The sequence below is a fragment of the Emys orbicularis genome, chromosome 2 (genome assembly GCF_028017835.1).
Source record: "Emys orbicularis isolate rEmyOrb1 chromosome 2, rEmyOrb1.hap1, whole genome shotgun sequence".
Taxonomy (NCBI): Eukaryota; Metazoa; Chordata; order Testudines; family Emydidae; genus Emys; species Emys orbicularis.
Window position 1 is genome coordinate 1,196,923 of NC_088684.1, and position 23,748 is coordinate 1,220,670.

Consider the following 23,748-nt stretch of genomic DNA (forward strand, 5'->3'; position numbering starts at 1 on the left):
GTATGGCCCTACCCCCAGGTATCGTCCCCCGCCCCGCCCCCCCGGTACAGCCTCCCTCTCCCCCCCCCGGGTACTGCCCCTGCCCCCCCCCGGGGTACAGCCCCGCTCCCCCCCGGGTACTGCCCCTGCCCGCAGGTATCGCCCCCCTACCCCCCCCGGGTATGGCCCTACCCCCAGGTATCGTCCCCCGCCCCGCCCCCCCGGTACAGCCTCCCTCTCCCCCCCCCGGGTACTGCCCCTGCCCCCCCCGGGGTACAGCCCCGCTCCCCCCCGGGTACTGCCCCTGCCCCCAGGTATCGCCCCCCTGCCCCACCAGGTATGGCCCTGCCCCCCAGGTATCGTCCCCCGCCCCGCCCCCCCGGTACAGCCTCCCTCTCCCCCCCCCGGGTACTGCCCCTGCCCCCAGGTATCGTCCCCCTCCTCCTGCCCCCCCGGGGTACAGCCCCCAGGTACAGCCCCTGCCCCCAGGTATCGGCCCCCTGCCCCCTAGGGTATGGCCCTGCCCCCAGGTATCGTCCCCCCCCCGGTACAGCCTCCCTGCCCCCGCCCCCAGGTATCGCCCCAGGTACGGCCTCCCTCCCCCCGGGTACAGCCCCCCCGGCACGGGCCTGCCCCTCGCGCCTGGGGGTCTTTCCCTGCGGGCGGGGCAGCGCGACGCTTCCGGCGGCCCGACGGGGCGTGGCCAGGGGCGCGACGAAGCGGTTAGGCCCCGCCCCCCCCTTATCCCCGCCCCCGCCGCAGCCGCAGCCGTTGTGGGCCCTGCTCGGTGAGTGTCAGGCTGGGCGCTCGGGGGGGCTGGGTGCTCTGTGCTGGGGGTGCCCTGTGGGGGCTGGGTGCTCTGTGCTGGGGGGGTGCCCTGTGCGGGGGGGGGGCTGGGTGCTCTGTGCTGGGGGGGTGCCCTGTGGGGGGGGGCTGGGTGCTCTGTGCTGGGGGGGTGCCCTGTGGGGGGGGGGCTGGGTGCTCTGTGCTGGGGGGGTGCCCTGTGGGGGGGGGGCTGGGTGCTCTGTGCTGGGGGGGTGCCCTGGGGGGGGGGCTGGGTGCTCTGGGGGGGGGGGCTGGGTGCTCTGTGCTGGGGGGGTGCCCTGTGGGGGGGGGGCTGGGTGCTCTGTGCTGGGGGGGTGCCCTGTGGGGGGGGGGCTGGGTGTTCTGTGCTGGGGGGCTGGTTGCCCTGGGGGGGGGGGCTGGTTGCTCTGTGCTGGGGGGTGCCCTGTGGGGGGGGGCTGGGTGCTCTGTGCTGGGGGGGTGCTCTGTGCTGGGGGTGCCCTGTGGGGGGGTGCTCTGTGCTCTGTGCTGGGGGTGCCCTGTGGGGGGGTGCTCTGTGCTGGGGGTGTGGGGGGGGCCCTGCGGGCTGGCTGCAGGTGTGGGGCTGGGGGGCAGCGGCAGTGGGGGGCTGTGCTGGTCTCCAGGTGGGGGCATTGGGGGGTGGGGCTGTGATGAAGTAGGAGTGTCTGCAGGGTGCTGGTGCCCTGAGTGCGTGGGTCCTGGGGGGGCTGTTTGTGTGTTACTAGCGTGTGAGGGCTGTTGTCTTTGGCGCAGCCCTGAGCTTGTGTCCCCCAGTCCCTGCCCCGAGGAGCCTACATGGGCAATGCTGCCATCTCTCAGTGCCCTCTGCGAGGCCCCATGAAGGGGGCCAGCTGCCGCTGCCCCATCCTGGACCCCAGCTCCTCCATTTCACCCAGAGCCTGGCACACCGGGCCCTGCAGGCTCCCTGGGCAGCACTTGCGTGTTAAGGGGGGCAGTGGCGAGGGGTGGCTCCCAGGCCTGTGCTGGGTGTCACATGTATTTCACGTGGGCCTGTGTGAACCAGGGAAAGGGTAAGTAAACTGGTTGGGGCCGGCAGCAGGTCAGCTGTGTGCGTGAGAGGCCCTGTTTGACTACAGAGTTCATTTTTGAGAGGAAGCAGTTTGTTTGTAGTCAGCCTTCTTGTGGGCTGTGGCGATGCCTGTGGGCAGAGCCAGGAGCCCATCTGATGCGGCAGGGTGAGGGCACTGGCTGTTGCTATGGCGTTTAACGTCCCATGTAGGACTCGTTGATGGTGTCGGAGCCGGGTAGCTGCTACCGGCCGCACGCACCTCTTGCTGGCCAGCTGTAGTGGAGCTGCAGCTGCTCAGCCCTTTTGAACACCACGGGCGCTTCTGCACATGGACACAGCCTTCACGCAATGAGCCTCAGAGGTTCTGTGCCCACAGAGTGGCAGCTGCTAAGGGGCATCGGCTCTCAGCGGAGCGATAAAAGCTGGTTCAATTCCTCTTAATTACAGTCTGGCAGCGAGGGCAGGATCCTATCAGCATGGGCCACTCAGAGGCCTCAGGAGAGAAGCGGGTGAAGCTAAAGGGGAGGAGGCTGGGCTGGCTGAGGGCATGGAGAGCCCTGGGCTCCCTGCCTGGGCAGTGCAGCTAGAGAAGGGTTTGTTTTGCTAGAGGCACAGACCAAGCGGGCAGCAGCTCCAACGTTTCCCCTCCAGATATTGGTGTTAAAGCTGGAGCCAACGTCTGCCTGCTATGTGGAGCTGCTGGCCCTGGGCCGGTGAGTGACGGCCGGCCACCCTGCTTTGGAGGGTGGGGGAACTGTCAGCCCTCGGGGGTGTGCTCAGGCCTTGTCCATTTTCCTGTGCAGCCAATGCCGCAAGGAGAGCGGGCACTGGTCAGCAGCCCGGGAGAGCAGGGCCCCCGTAGGAGAGTGGAAAGGCAAGTGCAAGTGGGCAGCAGGAGTCTCCTGAACTCTGCGTACTGAGATGTAGGATACGCTGCCCTGGGCCAGGACTCCGGCTTGCCTTGCCAGTGCTCCTTTTGGGCATGGGCCGAAAGCCAGTGCTTTGCAGGCAGCCGCCCCCCTGTGCACTCGGCCAGCCATGCAGCGCTGGGTGTGGATGGGCAGGGCACACTCCCCCGAAGCCTGACATCTGATGGCTCATCCCCTAGTGTTATTTGTATGGACCCCTGGGTGCTACCCCCGTCGGGCCCCTGCGGTCTTGGCTTTGCTTTGCTACTTAACCCTTCTGCAGAGAACGGCCAGGCATCGCTGTGGCTGCGGCTCTGGCTCTCATCCTGCTGCCTGGGGGTCGCAGCACTCCTGACAGCGGGTAGCTGGTCAGGGTAGGGCAAATGCTGAGCCCGGCCCACTCGGCAGTCCTGTCAGATCGAGAGGGCTGGTGGCCCCAGAGTAGCAGTCTGCGCTGGAGGTAGCACTGTGGGCGTTTCTCCCGGGAAACCTCTCTGTGAGGGGGCGCTGAGCTCTCTCACCGATTGGGAAGGGTGAATCCAGCTCTGTGACTCGCGTTGAATTCTGCGCTTGTGCTGCAGTGTTAGCGGAGCCTGGGTCAGAGCCTGCCTAGGGGAAGATGACCTGCTCCGTGCAACTGCTGCTGGCCCGGGGCAGGGCCGCCCAGAGGGGGGGGCAAGTGGGGCAATTTGCCCCAGGCCCCGGGCCCCGCAGGAGCCCACATGAGAGTTTTTCGGGGCCCCTGGAGCGGGGTCCTTCACTCGCTCTGGGGGCCCCGGAAAACTCTCACGGGGCCCGGGTCCCCGGAGCTTCTTCCGCTCCGGGTCTTCGGCAGCAATTCAGCGGCGGGGGGTCCTTCCGCTCCAGGACCCGCCACCGAAGTGCCCCGAAGACCCGCGGCGGGGGGTCCTTCTGCCCCGGGACCCGCCGCCGAAGACCCCAGGCCCCCTGAATCCTCTGGCCGGCCCTGCCCAGGGGAGAGGCCGCAGTGCGGTCCTGTGTCTGCCACCTGCTTTCCTCCCTTAGCAGCTCCAGCCCCTGCACAAGCTGCGATGTCTGGTGGCTAACCATAGATTCCCTGTTGGGCGTGGGGAAGGGTCTGACCTATCTGGGGGTCTTTGTTTGAATATTCAATAGGTCCTTGTGAAAGCGCATGGCCAGCACTGCTTTGAGAGCTCAGAGTAGGCGGGGGCTGTGCAAGCTTCCTCCACAGCCATTCTGCCAGTGCCCCTTGATCCTGACCTGCAGCCCCCCCGGCTCCTCCTCCCAGCTCTGCTGGTGCCCTCAATCCATCTCTGAGATCCTCTCGCCTAAAGCCCCGGAGCTGCTGTGCGAGTGCCGCGAAGCAGGAGGCAGTGTCACCCACCCAGGCTAAGGCCAATGGCTTTGGGCCAGCAGGGGCTGCAAGCCAGAGGCCAGCAGGGGCTGCAAGCCAGAGGCCAGCGATAGCTCGGCTGCGCTGCCCATAGCGCTGGCTGGGCGCTCTGCCTCAGGCTGCCCGGGAGGGTCCAGGCGTTTAGAGCTCTTCCCTTTTGGTCTTAAATGTAAATGGTCTGAACTGAGCCCTGGGGATTGGTTCCAGTGGCGCCGCTGGCCCAGGTGCTGTCTCCTCCGGATAACCCCACGCCAGGTTAGCCAGTGTTCCTGCGGGGAAGGTCCGATCCAGAAGGCTCTGGCTCATGCTGCTAGCCGAATGTCTGGCAAGGTCATCCCAGCCCTGCTGCAGCCGCACTGTCGCCAGGCCCTGCTATGTGCCAGCTACTATCAGACTGAGGGGGGTTGTAGGCAGGTGAAAATAGCTTTGGGGGTGCCTCTCTCCGCTCATCGTATGCGGGCAGGTAACTTCTTTAGCCTGTCAGTGCAGCCAGCCTGGCAGTGTGGAGCTCAGCTGCACCCAGGTTCTGCCTTGAATTAGCTCCGCTCTGAAGCCCCAAAGCCCAGGCTTTCTCCTGGAACTGGCGCAGAAAGCGCTGGGGTGGTGCTAACCAGGGCTGCTATGCGAAGAGAACATTGGGCATCATTAAGAAAGGGATCGATGATAAGACAAAAAATATCATATTGCCTCTATATAAATCCATGGTACGCCCACATCTTGAATACTGTGTGCAGATGTGGTCGCCCCATCTCAAAAAAGATATACTGGAATGGGAAAAGGTTCAGAAAAGGGGAACAAAAATGAGTAGGGGTATGGAACGGCTTCCCTATGAGGAAGATTAAAGACTGGGGCTTGGCAGCCTGGAAAAAAGACAACTAAGTGGGGATATGATTGAGGTCTATGAAATCATGAATGATGTGGAGAAAGTAAATATGAAATGTTATTTACCCCATTGTGTAGAACTGGGTCTGTTCTTAATGTGGTCTTTGAATGCTGAGTGGGGAGTTTGGCTGGGACAGTCTGCATTGGGGGATGGGAGACTGGCCTTGAGGGAGGATACCTGAGCATGTAATGTGAGAGACGCTGGAGGGAGTTGGAGTTTTCAGGAGTTGGCTGGTAATGGAGGGGAGCCCGGACGGGGCTCTGACCCCCCCAACGGGGCTGTGGTGCCCCTGGGACCCCAAGATGGAGCTAACTGAGGGGGTCCTGTTGTCTGTGCCTGCAAGACCTGTCTTGGACTGTGTTCCTGTCGCCTAAATAAACCTTCTGCTTTACTGGCTGGCTGAGAGTCATGGTGAATCTCAGGAAGCCGGGGGTGCAGGGCCTTGTGTCCCCCCACACGCTGTGACACCCTTCTCATAACACAAGAACTAGGGGTCACCAAATGAAATCAATAGGCAGCAGGTTTAAAACAAACAAAAGGAAGCATTTTTTCCACAGAAAGCACGGTCAGTCTGTGGAACTCTTTGCCAGAGGATGTTGTGAAGGCCAAGACCATAACAGGGTTCAAAAAAGAGCTAGATAAGTTCACAGGGGATAGGTCCATCAATGGCTATTAGCCAGGCTGGGCAGGGATGGTGTCTCTAGCCTCTGTTTGCCAGAAGCTGGGAATGGACGACAGGGGATGGATCACTGGATGATTCCCTGTTCTGTTCATTCCCTCTGGGGCACCTGGCATTGGCCACTGTCGGCAGACAGGACACTGGGCTAAATGGGCCTTTGCTCTGACCCAGTGTGGCTGTTACTATGATTAGACCCAGCAGGTTGTTCTGGGCTCTGGACTCCATCTAGCTGCTAGTCCCTTTCACTGGTTGCCAGTTCTGTTCCCAAACTGCACTGGGCATCGGGGCTGGCACTCGCTGCTGTGGGCTCTGAAGGGGGCTGCACAGAGACTCTGACCGGAAGCTGGGTTTTGTGTGCACAGATTCTCTTGCTGCAGTTTTTCGTCCTGTTGCCTGGTTTTCCAGCCCCCTTGAGGCATTCTCTCTGCCTGTGGCTCGCTAGGGTTTGCATTCAGGCTGTTTGGTGCAGGTCCTGGCAGAGGTCACACTTGGCATCTCCGTCCCTGCTCTGCAGAGTATTTCCTGGGGCTCTGACAAGCTGCTGCTGTCACGGCAGCAACAAGGCACCTGCCATGCTTCCAGCAGCAGCATTTCTCACTTTGCCGCAGTCCAGTGCAGGGATTCCAGAGGCTCTGTTGGCATCTAAGCTCCCCTGCTCCCCTGTGCACCTGCTCCCTGGCTGTGCCTGGAGTTTCTCTGGTGCCGATTCAGCCCTGAGAACTGGAGCCCAGGACTGACCTGCAGAGAGACCCAGGGGACTGTGTGCTGTGAGGGGATGTGAGCCTAATGACCGAGGAAGTAGTGCAGAGCGTGGGCTGGGGAGATGGAGCCAGGTGGCTGCACAGAGGTGGCCAGGGCAGGAGCTCTTGCTTCCGAGGCTGCCTGCCTTCCTTAGTGCTCCCTCCCTCTGCCCCCTCCCTGCGGGATCTGAGCAGCACCCTCAGGTGTGGGATTGTCCGTCACCCCTGCGAGGCAGGGAGGCGTTAGCACCATGTGACGGAGGCCCAGCGGCAGGCAGAGTCCAGCTGAGCCAGGAGCTGCATCAGGTCCCAGCCCAGTGCTCCGGCCGCTAGGCCAGAGTGGATAAAAATCAACCCTTTTTTTTTTTTTATCGGGTTTTTTTTGATAAAATGCTTTTTGAGGGGAAAAACCCATCTAAAGATACGTTCTAGCTCAAAGATCTCATCATGGAATAGGGATTATAAATTCTAATTCTACAGCATGAGACAATATATTCATGTCCTGTTATAGAAAAGTTTTGTAAATGAGTTCCAAGAGTTCATGGATTAGGGACCCAATCTTGTGGAGTTCCACAGACTTCTGAATAGATTATTTAGGTTAATCTTTCTATCTACCCAATGGGACTCAGTGCTCAGTCTAGATAGAAGATACCATCAGAGATGCTTAGTGTTGCAGTTCTCAAACTGTGGATTTGTGTCTCCAGAGGTAACAGGCTTGTTAACAGCAAAAATGTTTTAAAATAAATAAATAATATAGAGAGGTTTAAAATAACAGACCTCAACCCTATGGTCCCTCTGCAAATTTGTGTACACAGAGCCAATCCCTTACCTCTCTCTAAAAGTGCAAAATCTCAAAAAGTTCAATGACTAGAAGATTGTTGGGGGAGGAATAGATCTGGACAAGGAGAAGTCTGGAGATAAATGTGAGAAGGGAGGGACAGGCAGTAGAAACAAGAGTAAAACTGTTTGAGCAGCATATTCCAGAAGTCTTGAGGTCTTTCTGAGTGTAGCCTTCATTGATTTGAGATCTACCATACCATTCTCTCACTAGAAGGGAAAACCTAGGCTGGCAGCAGGCTGTAAAAGAGACCCAGTTTCGTTCTCCTCTATCTCTGCGTTGTGAAGAACGTGTATGAAGGTTATCGCCACCAACAAGAACGCACTTTTATGTAGAAATCCATGACTGAATCGAGTCTTCCTGCCGAGTGATTTAAATCCAATCCACCCTGCACTAGACCCTCTTTGACTCTGAGCTAGCTGCACAACACGGGTCTCATGCTCAGCATTGGCATGTGCTGCCCAAGCTGCTCTTCTGCCCTCAGCCTGCCCTCCTCACCCTGGGCCATGGCCTGCTGGGGCGGGCCAGGGTCACCCCTGAACCGTTCAACGGCAGGGGAGGGGCCAAGGCATCAGCTTCTACAGGACAATGGTTCCCACCCTCACCCAGTGCAGTCTGCCTGAGTCTGGACACTGGCGCACTGCTTTCAAAGCTCTGAGCTGCTCTGGGGCAGTTCTCCGGCTTGTTACCCAGGAGCTCAGCCTAGATCCATGTTCCCCTCTGGCCACGGAGCAGCGTGGAACGGGCAAGGCACCAGGCTAGTGAGGCGCATGTAGCAGCCAGCAGCGCCTCAGTCTAGCAGACGCTCCAGGGCTGGGAGCTGAACCGAGACCCCAAGGGGCAGACGTTGGCAGTGGTGATTAGCCATTGGAGCTGCTCCCCTGGGGCCCCCACATGGAGTCTGTAAACCCAGACGGGATCTTTCCAAGCACTCTGTTCTAGCTCAGCCCAGGGTTAGGGGCTGGCTGCAGGAGTCACCGGGTGAGACTGATCCAAGTCACACAGGAGGGCTGACCCTGGGGATGCCCATAGGGGTTCAGTGCCCCCAGGACTCGCAGTGCCTCGCTGAGGTGACAGGATTAGGATTTTGGATGCCGTAAATAGGCTGCGTGGTGGAATTACAGAGAGTTAGAGCAAAGCTGCTTATTGGCACTTCCCGCAAAGCCTGGCCGGGTAATACTCCACCCCTTTGGCCTGGGAAATGGTGCTGTGGGGACTTAGTATCCCCCATGGTGGTGACAGCCCCTCCTCCTGTCCTGTGATGGGATTACACCACCTCTCGCTACCTGCAACCCCCCTTTGTATCTAAGGCACTCCCAGGCCCTGCTGTCACCCCGCAGCCTTCTCCTTGTGCTGCTGGTTTCCTGGTGCTCTGGTCCAGTGCCAGCCCCTTCACTTCTGTTTGGGTTCCTGCTTCGGGCACTAGCCCACGCCAGCAGCCTTTGGGCTGCAAATGGAGCAAGGTGCTTTTCTTGGAGCTGAGCAATCAAAGGAGAGGTTCCTCGGCGTGCCACGCCCAGGGGCTGGGAGCTGGTATTCCTGCTGGTCTCGGGTGGTTCAGGCTGTCGGAACGTTGGGATTCCTTGGTTCCAAATGTGCTGTTGCAGTTCGTTAAAGTTGCGGTTCACGGCAGGGCAGCAGTCCAGCGGAGACGCCCTGTGTCCTGCTTGGCTCTCGAAGGCTGACGTGACGGAGGGGTGGCTGGGCCAGATTTGGTGTGACCTGGTGCAGGGGGCCACGAGCTGTAGAAAGTTACGGTGTTAACAGTTGCAGTTTCCACAACAAAATTGCAGGCCATGATTTTCTTCCAGCCTTACTTGTTTGTAGCTCCCCAGGCTTCAGTGCTTCCTGGGCGGATTTGTGGCTGTGTCCATAGGTACCTGCGCTGCATTCCTCTCTCCTGCCTGTTTCCAGCCCTCTGCTGCAGTGTGTGACGCTCTCCTGTCTGCACCCTGGGCAGGCAGCGCAGCAGCAATGGGTGTGACTGCCAGCAATGCGCTGGGGCTCCTCAGGGCCCCCGGGCAGTGCTGCCTGGCATCGTCCCTTAGCGCTGTCTCTGCGGCTGGGGAGGTGCGCTCGGCTGCTGAAGCTAGGAGAAGGGGGGAGGTTTTGGTGTGCATCTCGGACTCGGAGTTGTGATGGCTGTAGCTTTGTCCAGCCCGCTCCTGCGGGGGCCTGGCTCTGTGTGTGGCTGATGTCACAGGCGTGGGATTAAGATAGCGAAGGACCCAGCAGGATTAGAGCGAGGAGGCTGCGCGTGAGGTGGGGCGCTCGAGGGGGCTCGTTTGGCGGAGAGCAGCCGTGTTAGACCTGCTGCCGCTCGCTGCGTCGCTGCCTGACAGCTGAAGCTGGCCGCGGGTTTCTCTCCCGCCCCCTCGATGGAGCGGGTTTATTTCTTGCAGCTGGGAGAAGGGGATCTTCCAGGCAGGGCTGGAGGCTGCTGAGAAGGAAACTGCTGTGCTGTGGACTCTGCCTGGCATTTCAGCTTGTGACTCAGCAGGCTGTGCCGCCGCCCCGCTCGGGAATCGGGCTCTGCTCTGGGGAGGAGACCCCCCCACCCCCTCCGCTCTGCTCTGGTAGCTGAGAAGAGAACGGCCTGATCTGGGCCTTCCTCTCCGCACAGCTCCGGGACCACCAGGCCTGCGCACGGACTCTGCTTGCTGTGGCATTGGCAGGCACTGACACCCTAAACCGACGCCACCCAGGGCCGTATGTATCTGAGACGCCCATGCTGGGGAGGGCATCTGGTTTGGACTGAGACCTCTCATGCCCTGTGGGGGCAAGGCATGGGGCAAGTGACTTAGGTCAGGAGGCCTTGTTTTTGTCCTGGGTTGTTTTGGGGTCTTGTCCCTCCCCTTCCCTTCCACCGGCATGCCTTGGGGATTTTCAGCTCAGCCCCCCCCCCCCCCCCCGTCCTCCTCCATGCCAGTCTCTGCATTCTCGCTGGCTGAATAATGCTTAGATTCCTGGTGCCAGGGAGCCTGTCAATGGGTCAGAGGGAGGAGGTAGCCTATCATATCTGGAATTGCCTGCCTCGGCTGTCCGGTAGCAGATCTCCTAGTTAGTCTGGGGTCCCAGGTCTGGCAGGAAAATGCTCATAACTGTGTGTGTGGTTGGGGGGTGGGGGTGGAAGGTGCTCGAAGTGCCTTGGATGGGCTGTAAATCTCTGCCTGCTGATGTTCTAGCCAGGGGGAGGATCCCCTGGCCCGCCCCACGCCTCTCAAGCTGGTGAGCAGCTTGTACCCCGAAGCATGAGGGCCGAGAGCTCCTGGAACATTGCAGTGCAGTGCTGCTCATGCATTGTAGCTGCTGCTGTGATTGATGCTATAGAGGGTCCTTGGCCATCCACCTGCACAGGACAGGCCGGCGTTAGGTGGCTCAGGGCCACAGCGCAGTCGGTTACGGTCGCCTGCAAGGTGCTAATGTGCCTAGAACCCTGTCATTCGTTTAGCTGTAGCAGAGTGCCCAGCATGTGCCTTACGGCGCCATGCCGGGAACCCCGCCTCCTTCTGATCCCTGCGAAACCCACTGCTGTCCCCACAGTCAGCTGCAAATAGCAAACAGGCCTTGTGGTGTCCCAAAGCTGGGGAGGGCAGGGACTCCAGAACATCTAGATCCTGTCTGCTGCCAGTGCCAGAGCATCAGCGCATGGCTAGAACAGGGCAATCATTGAGTGATCTACCCTGTCATCCGGTCCCCAGTTCTGGCAGTTGGGGACCCCTAGCGCAGGGGGCTGTGTCCCTGACCAGCGTGGCTACTAGCCATTGGTGAGCCTGTCCTCCAGCTCTTCTGAGTGAGGGAGGCTGCGGCTCTCTAGGTCACCAGGGACAGAGCTCTGAGCTCATTGAGTGCCCCACTGTCATGTGATGCGGTGAGGTGACTAGCCTGGGGGCCTTCTCTGGCCCCTTAGTCTGTCCCAGCAGTGATGGTGCTGGGGGTCCCACCTCTTACTGAACGGCCCTGGTCTCTCATCTCCCTGCTCCCCAGAGCTCTGGATCCTTGTGACTCGGTCCCAGTCCTGTGAGCAGCGGGACTTGCTGTAGGGAAACACCAGCCCTTTATGTAAGAGCATTAGAATAGATCTGGGGCGGCTGCCCTTGCCATCTGACTCCTGCTGCACGTTGAACTAGGCTCTGCCTGGAAGGTGCCGCTAGTGCGGGGCCCACAAAGGGGGTGTGAGAGTGGGTTAAATTGCCCTCTAAATGGGAATAGCCTGGTACTTGTCTAGGCTGCTTCTCTGTGCCATGCTGCCTGGGAGAGGAGGGAACCTCCTCACTGGGGCTCTAGGCTGTAATGCCAAAGGTCTTTGCCAGGTGTTCAGCCCCCCCTCTGAAAGGGTGGGGCAGGCAGGGGCACCACGGTGCTGGCCTGGGCCTTCGCTGCCTTCACTGCATTTTGTTGCTGATGCGAGTGCATGGGGGGGGGTGTGCCAATGTGCGCGGTGCTACCCACATTGCTGGTGGGACAGGTGGAAAGCCCCTCCCCCCCTCCCCCCGGACCTGCTCCGTGCTGTGATGCTGCAGGCCTGGCTGGCTCTTAGCAGTGGGCTGTTGAGCCTGGTGCAGGTTCAAGCCCAGGTTGGCATGGAGTGTTTCTGGCTGCCCAGTCTGAGAAGGGGCACCTGGGAGGACGGGGGAAGGAATCGAGGTCTCCAGACACCCGCTCAGCAGTGGGATTGGTCAGGGTGAGTCTGAGCGGAGAGACTGAGGACAAATAGGCCCCCGGTCCCGGACTCACAGGAGCGATGCCTGGCCCCAGCTTTGGAACAGTTCTAGGGCAAACCCTTCAGTGGGCCTGACCCCCGAGGGGTCTCGCTCTGCCTTGGGGTAGCTACATGGCCACACCGCCTCCTTGGACTGGGCCTATGGGCCTGCAGCCCCTCACTCCGCTCTGCTCACCCCACTGAGCCAGACCCTGAGGGAGGCTCCTCCCTCGGAGGGGCCCATGCGCCTGGCCCTGTGTGGGCAGTGATGCGCATGCCGCGTTGTGAAAGAGCTGGTTCTGTGCCTCGCACGCGGCACAGGCTGGCCTGAGGGGAGCCTAGAGCATCGTCTGGTCGACCCAGAGCCCAGCCGAGCCTAGTGACCCCCATGGTTCCAGCACTGGCTGTCCGTCTGACCACCTTGGTCACTAGGTGAGAGCCCTGGCTCCTTCCAGCAGCCAGCACTTACCCCCATGGATCTCGGGCTGGGGCAAGGCTGTTAAGTCTCCCCAAGGAAAGGCAGGAAAGTCCACATCCCTCTGGGTCTTTGGTTGCTAGGTGTCAATGTCCAGGCAACTGGCTTTGCCATTGTCTTCTCAGCTGCTCTGTTGATATGGGGCTAGGGTCTGGAAATCTGGGCACCACCCACCTGTGTGTCTCAGCCTGCCTGGAGAGCAAACAGTGGGCAACAATGCAGCATCTGGGGGAAACTGAGGCACAAACAGACCTCCTAAAAAGATTACCAAATATTCCCACTTCGTCACACCCCCTTCCCGCTCGTAAGGGTGGCCCCAGCCCAAGGAGGAGTATTGCCCGATGGGAAGCTGGCATTGCAGCTGTACTGCACCTGGGGATAAACGGGGGCTTGCATCTCTTGCCAGGACCGAAGGAAGCACCCACTCTGGTGTTTCTGGGTGTGTGTGTGTGTGTGTGTGGGGGGGTATTCCTGGGAGCTGCTGTGCCCTGGGGAGGGGTGTGCGGTATGCGGGGGCTATGCTGGGCGGCTGGGAGCTCTGGGTGCCTAGGCTGCGTGGCTGACGCTGGCTGGGTTTCACTGAAGGTGTTAAATCCCCTGGGTGGTGCCGTGGCGGATGCTGCGCTGTGGCCCAGGGTGCAGCTGTGTTTGTAAACTACTTGCAGGAGAAAGTTGGACTGAACCCAGGGCAGGGAACAGCACTGGCCCTGCAATGCCAGACCCAGCCCAACACCATGTCACGTGAGCGGGGCTGGGAATTAGATGGGATTTCCCAGAATCCCTGTGGCAGCAGGCCCAGCTGCTGCTGCTGCCTAATAAATGAGCCCTGGTGTTTACAAGAAGGGGCGTTGCCCTGCTGGGGGCTGGGCAGCACCAGGTCCCTCTTGCTCCTGGCATAGCAGCTCCAGCCAGGAGACCTCGTCCGTGTCCAGGGGCTGGCAGGCAAGCGCTCTGTGGCCAGCCCTGTGCAGCACAGGCAGGGAGGGAGCCTGGGAGATGGTGCTGGCCACTGGTGTTCTGGGTGGGGTGTACTTTGGCTTTAGCTCCCAGGTCTGCTGGCATGGTGGCACCCCTTCTGTTTCACTGCGTGCCAACCTGTCATGGCAGGAGCCTGCATGAAACCCAAACAGGTAGGGTGACCAGATGTCCTGATTTTATAGGGACAGTCCCGATTTTTGGGTCTTTTTCTTATATAGGCTCCTATTACCCCTCCCCCCGTCCCGATTTTTCACATTTGCTGTCTGGTCACCCTACAAACAGGGGACATAGGAACGCTGATATAATGCTGTGTAAAAAGGAGTAGCCTGCACCTGCCCTTGCCGTTAACCCCATGGGCACCTCGGCTGTAGCTGCGGGCCGGCACGCTGTGCAGCCAGCACTGTTGGGCTGTAGTCACCACTACTGGAAAGAAGAAAAATGGGCTTGTCCTTCTTTGCTTCTGTGTGGTGGGCAGAGCGGCCCGGGGCGGGGCAGGGGGGGAACCCTGCGGCGGCTGGGGTCCCTGCGGTGGGGGGGGGGCGGGGCCCGAGGGGAGGGATCTGGGCAGAGGGGAAGTTCTGTGGGGGCGGGAGGAGCCTGGGGGTCCCTGTGGGAGGAGGGATCTGGGCAGAGGGGAAGTTCTGTGGGAGGGCGGGTGGAGGAGAGCCTTGTGGGGGAGTGAATGGGGGCCCTGTCTCCCTGGAAAAGCCAGGGGAGATTCGCTAGGTGACTGAAAAACAGGCAGGGTTGCTGTCAGCTGTTGAGTGAGGGAGGCCTGAGTAACAGCCCCAGGCTGGGCATGGGGGTCGCTCTCTGTTTAATGAGGCAGCACCCCTGCCCCTCTGGCGGGGGGCTGTGAGCTCCCACACTCACGCTCTGGGACTCATCCTCTGAAGTCAAACTAACAAGCCAGAGCAGACCCAGGTGCTGGGGAGGGCTGAAGGAGCTTTCCTGCAGCGGGCTGGGCCCAGCCCTAACCTGGGGAGGGTGGTCAGCCGCCCTGCCCAGCTGCCTAGGCTGGGGTCTCTGGCCAGGGCTAGCCCAAAGACAGTGTCCTGGTGTGTGCTGAGTGCTCGGGGCTTCCTCGCGGAGTGTGTCTCTGCCTGGGGCCCTTCCTGCCCATCCTGAGCTGTGGCTGCCCAAGGTGCCTCGGGTACCTCTGCACAGCCCGTGCAGCAGCCTCCCAGCCCCAGCCGGGCTTGGGCTAGCGCTTGGAAAACGGCTGTGTAGACACACGTTGAGTTCCACTGGGTCCCTGAAAGCCCCCCGAGCCCTGCCGTCCCGCGGGCTGTTAGACGGACCCTTCTGGGCAGTGCAGGCACCTGTCACCCGTGCAGTCACAGGGCACCCCGAGTAGCATGACCAGATTTCCTGATTTTTATAGTGGCAGTTGTGATATTTCAGGGCTTTGTCTTATATAGGTGCCTGTTTATCCCCTCCCACCCTATCCTGATTTTTCACACGATCTGGTCATCCTAGCCCCAAGGCAGCCCCCTGACAGCCAGATCTGGCCCAGTAGGGCCTTCCATTTGGCCTGCCAGGCGTCAGCAGCTCGATCCTGCTCCTTGCTGGGGGCTCCGCTGTACGGCCAGCCCGGCTTCAGCACCTGGCCTCCCCTGCCCAGTCCCGGCTGCAGTTCCCTCTGTGTGCCCTCGGGGGACGCTCTTGTCATAGAAATTTCTGTCCGTTCCAGCTGAGGAATAAGGAGAGACGGACACAGCTAATCGGGAGGGGCGATCCGTTTATTTCAATTGCAATTGGGTTCGAGCTCATAAGTCAGCAAGAACAAAGAAAACACTTACACCAAAGCATTATATGCAGTTGACTATGATAATCTATTGCTTTACGATTGGCCCAAATTTGCCATCATTACCATACATAATTAGCAAGCTACATGTATCTGCCCCTCTTATGACCCCTTATTGTTCATCTACTTGCCCCCTCCTCCTTGCTTATTTTGCAAACCAAGCAGTTAGCTATCTACAGGACGCAGGCACAGAAAGGTCCATTGTCTCCAGGTTTGGAGTTTGGCTACATTTCCTCTCGAAGGAACTTCCTGAGTTAAGACATAGCAATAGCTGTGCTGTATATCTTCCATGTGTACGTGACAAATTTGCCCCCTGGCAGTTAAGCAGAATAATTTTATATCACTCTGCAGCCAGGAGGGAAGGGGGCTGCCAGGAGCATGGAGCTGGGCAGAGCCCCGTGGGGAACAGGGAGGAACAGCTCGCGCGTGGCAGCTGAACAAAAGGCCCTCCCCAGATCCCTGTGCCCCCCGCCAAGCGCCCCCTTTCCCTCCGAGCTGGCAGGTGCCAGGGCTGGGCCCGGGTGGGAGCAAGGGGGCCTCAGAGGCAGGTCTGGAGCCTGGGCAGCGGAGTGGGAGTCGGAGTGGCTGGGCGCCAGGGCAGGCCCGGAGGCAGAGCTGAGCAGTGGGGCCCCAGTTGGGAACGGGGGCTGGGCTTGGTCAGGGGAGGTGGGGCTGGGCCGGGCTCTAGGGGAGTCACCCCAGCCCCCCCAGGCTCCGCAGGGCAGACGCCGGCCCTGCCGCTGCCCCACACCCGTCTCCGGCCTGGCCCGATCAAGCCTGAGCTTGGGAGGGAAAGCTGGCGCTAGGCCCTGGTTACCATGGCGACGGAGCCGCAGGAACTGGGTCAGCCTGCTCCCTAGCAGAGACTCTGCTGCCAGCAGGGCCCACCTCACGGGTGGGTGACGTGGGCCCCCTGAGTGCGGCTGGGGGGGGCCAGGGAGGCAGCCGTGGGGGGGCATGGGGTGATGGGAGGGGGAGGCAGCTGTGGGGGTGGGGGCATGGGGTGATGGAGGTGTGTGGAGGGTGGAGGCAGCTGCCGGGGGGGAAGGAGCTTGTGGTGATGGGGGGTGGGGTGGAGGCAGCCGTGGGGCAGGCGGGCATGGGGCGATGGGTGGGGGGAGGGGCATCCAGTCCTGTCCGCTCCGGAAAGGATGGGTCCAGGGGGCTGCCTGGGATGCTGGGCTTTGGGGGTCCCCTCGGGCTGTGACTGGCTGGCAGTGGGGGGACTCAGGAGCTAGGCCTCTAACGCCCCCTCCGTGTGTTTTCTCCTCAGCACTGAAGCGGCAGTGAGCGCCTGGGAACATGTCCCACGAGAAGAGCTTCCTGGTGTCGGGCGATGGCTTCCCCGCTCCAAGCCCTGCCTTCCCTGGGCAGCAGCCTCCTGCCCCGCCAGCCTACGCACAGCCCCCCTACCCGGCAGCACCCTATCCACAGACCCAGTTCCAGCCGGGACCTTACAACCAGCCGGGCTTTCCGCAGGGCCCGTACCCTCAAGGGCCTGGGCCGTACCCATCGGCCCCATATGCTCAGGGGCCATATCCACCAGCAGGCGTGTATCCTCAGGGGCCGTATCCATCAGGGCCGTATATGCAGCCGCCATACGCCCAGCCACAGCCCATAGTCTCAGAGGACCAAGGCTGTAAGTGACATTGCTGCTCCCGTGGGGGCAGTGGGGAGGGCGTGCCTGGGGGAGCTGCCTCATCCCCCTCTAGAGCTGAGCGAGAGTCTAACCCTCCCAGCAGCCAGGCTGCGTTCTGCCCACCTGGAGTCACAGCAGGTGCTGCTGGTCCAGCTGGAGGCCTCTCCCCAAAGTCTGCTGCAGCTAGTGGTGCTCTCTGACCTGTTGCCATGCAGAGCTCCCAGACTCCTCCTGGGGCTCCCAGCTCTACTCCCCTCTCCCCCCACATCTGCTCTGCACCTGCTGTGGCCCTAGAGATATTACCTGTGTCCACTTTGCAGCTGGGACTCAAGGACGGGGTAAGCTGCCAGGAAATGGGGTGAAAGATGCAGAGCCAGCCCCATCCCTGGGGGGCCAAGTGAGGGGGTCTGGGTTATGTGGCCGGCTCTGGACATAGAATCCTAGAATACCAGGGTTGGAAGGGACCTCAGGAGGTATCTAGTCCAACCCCCTGCTCAAAGCAGGACCAACCCCCAACTAAATCATCCCAGCCAGGGCTTTGTCAAGCCTGACCGTAAAAACCTCTAAGGAAGGAGATTCCACCACCTCCCTAGGTAACGCATTCCAGTGCTTCACCACCCTCCTAGTGAAAAAGTTTTTCCTAATATCCAACCTAGACCTCCCCCACTGCAACTTGAGACCATTACTCCTTGTTCTGTCATCTGCCACCACTGAGAACAGCCGAGCTCCATCCTCTTTGGAACCCCCTTTCAGGTAGTTGAAAGCAGCTATCAAATCCCCTCTCATTCTTCTCTTCTGCAGACTAAACAATCCCAGTTCCCACAGCCTCTCCTCATAAGTCATGTGTTCCAGCCCCCTAATCATTTTCGTTGCCCTCCGCTGGACTCTTTCCAATTTCTCCACATCCTTCTTGTAGTGTGGGGCCCAAAACTGGACACAGTACTCCAGATGAGGCCTCACCAATGTTGAATAGAGGGGAACGATCACGTTCCTCGATCTGCTGGCAATGCCCCTACTTATACAGCCCAAAATGCCGTTAGACTTCCTGGCAAGAAGGGCACACTGTTGATTCATCTCCAGCTTCTCGTCCACTGTAACCCCTAGGTCCTTTTCTGCAGAACTGCTACCCAGCCATTCGGTCCCTAATCTGTAGCAGTGCATAGGATTCTTCTGTCCTAAGTGCAGGACTCTGCACTTGTCCTTGTTGAACCTCATCAGATTTCTTTTGGCCCAATTCTCTAATTTGTCTAGGTCCCTCTGTATCTTATCCCTACCCTCCAGCATATCTACCACTCCTCCCAGTTTAGAGTCATCTGGAAACTTGCTAAGGGTGCAGTCCACGCCATCCTCCAGATCATTAATGAAGATATTGAACAAAACTGGCCCCAGGACCGACCCTTGGGGCACTCCGCTTGATACCGGCCGCCAACTCGGCCTGGAGCCATTGGTCACTACCCATTGAGCCCGATGATCTAGCCCGCTTTCTGTCCACTTTATAGTCCATGCATCCAGCCTATGCTTCTTTAACTTGCCGGCAAGAATACTGTGGGAGACCGTATCGAAAGATTTGCTAAAGTCAAGGAATAACACGTCCACTGCTTTCCCCTCATCCACAGAGCAGTTATCTTGTCATAGAAGGCAATTAGGTTAGTCAGGCATGACTTGCCCTTGGTGAATCCATGCTGACTGTTCCTGATCACTTTACTCTCCTCTAAGTGCCTCAGAATTGATTCCTTGAGGACCTGCTCCATGGTTTTTCCAGGGACTGAGGTGAGGCTAACTGGCTTGTAGTTCCCCGGATCCTCCTCCTTCCCTTTTTTTAAAGATGGGCACTACATTAGCCTTTTTCCAGTAATCCGGGACCTCCCCCGAAAACTCGCCATGAGTTTTCAAAGATAATGGCCAATGGCTCTGCAATCACATCCGCCAACTCCTTTTGCAGCCTTGGATGCAGCACATCCGGCCCCATGGACTTGTGCTCGTCCAGCTTTTCTAAATAGTCCCGAACCACTTCTTTCTCCACAGAGGGCTGCTCACCTCCTCCCCATGCTGTGCTGCCCAGTGCAGCAGTCTGGGAGCTGACCTTATTCGTGAAGACAGAGGCAAAAAAAGCATTGAGTACATTAGCTTTTTCCACATCCTCTGTCGCTAGGTTGCCTCCCTCATTCAGGAAGGTGCCCACACTTTCCTTGACCACCTTCTTGTTGCTAACATACCTGAGGAAACCCTTCTTGTTACTCTTAACATCTCTTGCTAGCTGCAACTCCAACTGTGATTTGGCCTTCCTGATTTCACACCTGCATGCCTGAGCAATATTTTTATACTCCTCCCTGGTCATTTGTCCAATCTTCCACTTCTTGTAAGCTTCTTTTTTGTGTTTAAGATCAGCAAGGATTTCACTTTTAAGCCAAGCTGGTCGCCTGCCATATTTACTATTCTTTCTACACATCAGGATGGTTTGTTCCTGCAACCTCAGTAAGGATTCTTTAAAATACAGCCAGCTCTCCTGGACTCCTTTCCCACTCACGTTATTCTCCCAGGGGATCCTGCCCATCAGTTCTCTGAGGGAGTCAAAGTCTGCTTTTCTGAAGTCCAGAGTCCATATTCTGCTGCTCTCCTTTCTTCCTTGTGTCAGGATCCTGAACTTCACCATCTCATGGTCACTGCCTCCCAGGTTCCCATCCACTTTTGGTTCCCCTACTAATTCTTCCCGGTTTGTGAGCAGCAGGTCAAGAAGAGCTCTGCCCCTAGTTGGTTCCTCCAGCACTTGCACCAGGAAATTGTCCCCTACACTTTCCAAAAACTTCCTGGACTGTCTGTGCACCGCTGTATTGCTCTCCCAGCAGATATCAAGGTGATTGAAGTCTCCCATGAGAACCAGGGCCTGCGATCTAGTAACTTCTGTTAGTTGCCAGAAGAAAGCCTAGTCCACCTCATCCCCCTGGTCTGGTGGTCTATAGCAGACTCCCACCACGACATCACCCTTGTTGCTCACACTTCTAAACTTAATCCAGAGACTCTCCGGTTTTTCTGCAGTTTCATGCCGGAGCTCTGAGCAGTCATACTGCTCTCTTACATACAATGCAACTCTCCCACCTTTTCTGCCCTGTCTGTCCTTCCTGAACAGTTTATATCCATCCATGACAGTGCTCCAGTCATGTGAGTTATCCCACCAAGTTTCTGTTATTCCAATCGCATCATAGTTCCTTGACTGTGCCAGGACTTCCAGTTCTCCCTGCTTGTTTCCCAGGCTTCTTGCATTTGTGTATATAGGCACTTAAGATAACTCGCTGATCGTCCTGCTTTCTCAGTATGAGGCAGGAGTCGTCCCCTCTTGCACTCTCCTGCTCGTGCTTCCTCCCGGTATCCCATTTCCCCACTTACCTCAGGGCTTTGGTCTCCTTCCCCCGGTGAACCTAGTTTAAAGCCCTCCTCACTAGGTTAGCCAGCCTGCTTGTGAAGATGCTCTTCCCTCTCTTCGTTAGGTGGAGCCCATCTCTGCCTAGCACTCCTCCTTCTCGGAACACCATCCCATGGTCAAAGAATCCAAAGCTTTCTCTCCGACACCACCTGCGTAGCCATTCGTTGGCTTCCACGATTTGACGGTCTCTGCCCAGGCCTTTTCCTTCCACAAGGTGGATGGACGAGAACACCACTTGCGCCTCAAACTCCTTTATCCTTCTTCCCAGAGCCACGTAGTCTGCAGTGATCCGCTCAAGGTCATTCTTGGCAGTATCATTGGTGCCCACGTGGAGAAGCAGGAAGGGGTAGCGATCCGAGGACTTAATGAGTCTCGGCAGTCTCTCCGTCACATCGTGAATCCTAGCTCCTGGCAAGCAACAGACCTCTCGGTTTTCCCAGTTGGGACGGCAGATAGATGACTCAGTTCCCCTGAGGAGGGAGTCCCCGAGCACCACCACCCTCCTCCTCTTCTTGGGAGTGGTGGTCGTGGAACCCCCATCCCTAAGACGGGGCATCTCATGCCTTCCAATTGGTGGAGTCGTCTTCTGCTCCCTTCCCTCAGATGTATCCTCTAGTCCACTCTCCGCATTAGTACCTGTGGAGAGAACATGAAAACGGTTGCTCGCCTGTATCTGCATTGCTGGTACATGGACGCTCCTCTTTCTTCTTCTGGAGGTCACATGCTGCCAAATTTCTTCACCGTCTTTCTGTGAGTTTTCACATAGTTTGGCATGGTGGGGCAGTGGTAACCCTCCCAGTCTGAGAAGCTCTCTGGGCCCCTCCATCCTGCACAGGGCCCAGGGGTCTGAGCGAGCGGTGGGATTTGGGGACTGAATCGGTGTGGCTTGGCAAGGTCACCGGAATTGCTGGGGCTCAGTGCTCTCTGCCTGTCCACTCCTTGCTGCTGCAGCCCTGAGGGTTTCTCTGCCCTGGGGACAGCAGCAGCTGCTTCCTCTGGAGAAGAAGGGGGAGTCCCTTGCTTGCAGCCCTCTTGCACCCCAGGGAGAGAAGAGGAGACTCCTGCAGCCTCCCCTCCCTGGGGCAGGTGAGGCCTAGCCATGAGCTAGGGCCCTGTTTCCTGCTGGCCCTCCACCATCGGGGAGGGGGGCATGGTGGGGTCTGGCAGGCTCCCACCTCCACGCTGGCATCCCACTCTGGAGGAAACGCCGAGCTCCCTGCAGTGACACCTCTTAGCCACAGGGAGGCATTGCAGGCAGCTGAGCTGCCCCTATGACTGCTTTTCCCCACCCCCCTGCTGGCAGGGGAGACGGGCTGGGCATGGGGGGCAGCCCCAGGCTTCCTCCAGCCCTCGGAGAGGCGCAGGGCGTAGACTCCTGCCTCCCCACATGGGTGCTCTCAGGTGGGCCGTGGCAGAGTCCAGGCAGGAGGGATGTCCAAGTGCTGGCGTGGCAGGCATGGCCGTGCTCCTAGTCAGCTCTGCCCACCGCACCCAGCCCTGCCTGACCCCTCTCACCTGCCTTTCTTCTTTCCCTGTGTGGCAGTGGCACCGCAAGACGGAATGAGCCCTGCCCGTGTGCCCTGGAGACCTGGCACCGTGGCCACCAGAGTTGGTGAGCTGCCGCTCCTGGGGCATAGCCAGGCCGTGATCTCCCCAGGGTTGGGGCTGGAGATGTGTGCAGTAGAGCCCAGCACCCATCTGGCCCAGGGCCCACTCCCCTGGAGCTTAGTTCTTCCTGGGTATGGGCTGCTCCTGGCCGGGGTGGGTGGAGGGCTGAAGGACTGTGCACCAGCTTCTGCCTTACTCCCCCTTTCTCCAGCTCCGCTGCACAGTAACTACCATGAGGATGGGCCACCCTCGTACTACGACAACCAGGACTTCCCCATCACCCACTGGGACGACAAGAGCATCCGCCAGGCCTTCATCCGCAAGGTGAGGAGCTCCCCGTGCACTGGGGCAGGGGCCAAGGGCCTGTGATCCCCACTTACGCAGGTGGGAGTGGCCCCCTCTTTGCAGGGGGCAGGGGAAGCGTCCCCACGGTGGGGGAGAGGGGACCTGCCCTCACCCATGTCATGTGCTCTCCAGGTGTTCCTGGTGCTGACCCTCCAGCTGAGCGTGACCTTGGCCTTTGTGGCCATCTTCACCTTTGTGAAGGGCATGAAGGGCTTTGTGAGGCGCAACGTCTGGATGTACTATGTCTCCTACGCCATCTTCTTCATCTCGCTGATCGTGCTGAGTTGCTGTGGGGAGTTCCGCCGCAAGTACCCCTGGAACCTGGTCGCCCTGGTGAGCGCCAGCTTGCGGGCCCAGCACGGCTCTCGCAGCCCCACCGCTGAAATCCCCTCGCTTGGGGTGACAGTCTGGGGCTGGGAGGGGCCCTCTGCTCTGGGGCAGGCTGGAGTTGCTCTTCCCACCCACCGTGCTGTTCCCTATGCTGCCCCAGCCCTGGGGAGAGGTGTGAGAACTGACCTCATCCCCATACGACTCCCCTCCCTGCGCGGCATGCCCAGGCTCAGCGCTGCTGTGTGCTGAGCGCTCCAGGGAGTTCGCCCGACCCAGCCGCTTACGCGGGGTGCTTGTACCCCTCACCCCATAGTCTCGCGTCTCCTTCCAGGCGTGCTGAGCTGTGACAGCCCTGCTGGGGAGGGGCTGGGCATGCAGAGGGTGTGGAGCCCAGGGAGGCACTAGGAGGCGCTGTGCTGCTGGCTCTGGGGCAGAGTCCCATAGGAGGCGCTCTCTTGAGTCAGCACTGACCCCAAGCGCAGCCCCCTAGGTCCTGAGCACAAAGCCAATAACCGCCCCATGGCCCCAGTCCCTGGTGGATCTGGGGTGACAGATTTCATTACACTTGGGGCTAGTCGTCCTTTCTCGTCCCTTTGGCTGGGCGTGAGCTGGCTACATTGGGGCAGGGGGTGGAGACCCCTTCTCGCTGCCCAGCCTGTAAGGCTGATGGCCGTGTGCTACGCTTTTAGCAGGTGGCCGTTCCCTCCAGCGAAGGCTGTAAACCGTTCGTTCCCCATTCTCCCCAGCCAGGCACTCTCCAGACCCGGCCCCTCCTGGGGTTGTAGGTTTCCAGCTCGGGGCTCCCCGGTGCGTGCTGCAAAAGTGTCCCCAGGGGAATGAGGCTGTTGTGGTGCTAAGGGTTTGCAGCTCGGGGCTGGACGGTGGTGTCCAGGCCGCTGCCCTAGCAGCCTGGGGCGCCCCTCACCCGGGCTCAGCCTGCCCATCCCCCTCTAATGCATGTTCCCTCTCTCCAGTCCATCCTGACTCTCAGCCTCTCCTACATGGTGGGGATGATCGCCAGCTTCTACCAAACGGACGCCGTCATCATGGCCGTGGGCATCACGGCCATCGTCTGCTTCACCGTTGTCCTCTTCTCCCTGCAGGTGAGGGGGGCTGGGCTCGATCCCCAGGCTGGGCTGGGAGCTGGCTGCTGGACCACCCAGCGGGATCCCTTCATTAGAAGCCCTGTGGCTGTCTGGGGAATGAG

The 23,748-nt window shown here is 59.5% G+C and overlaps 1 protein-coding gene across 2 annotated transcripts in view; it reads left to right on the forward strand.

Annotated features, from left to right (window-relative positions):
- The first annotated feature begins 716 nt into the window (after positions 1-716).
- GRINA (glutamate ionotropic receptor NMDA type subunit associated protein 1) overlaps positions 717-23,748 on the forward strand; it is a 28,066-nt gene continuing 5,034 nt past the window's right edge. Inside the window, exons 1-5 of one of the 2 annotated variants that reach the window (XM_065398905.1) lie at positions 717-766; positions 16,472-16,837; positions 22,078-22,190; positions 22,344-22,544; positions 23,516-23,644. In XM_065398905.1, coding sequence (XP_065254977.1) covers positions 16,501-16,837; positions 22,078-22,190; positions 22,344-22,544; positions 23,516-23,644 — 780 coding nt within the window. In that variant the 5' untranslated portion in view covers positions 717-766; positions 16,472-16,500. Of the gene's footprint in view, positions 767-9,874; positions 9,946-16,471; positions 16,838-22,077; positions 22,191-22,343; positions 22,545-23,515; positions 23,645-23,748 lie in introns of those variants that run through there. The other variant, XM_065398906.1, reaches the window with a different exon arrangement.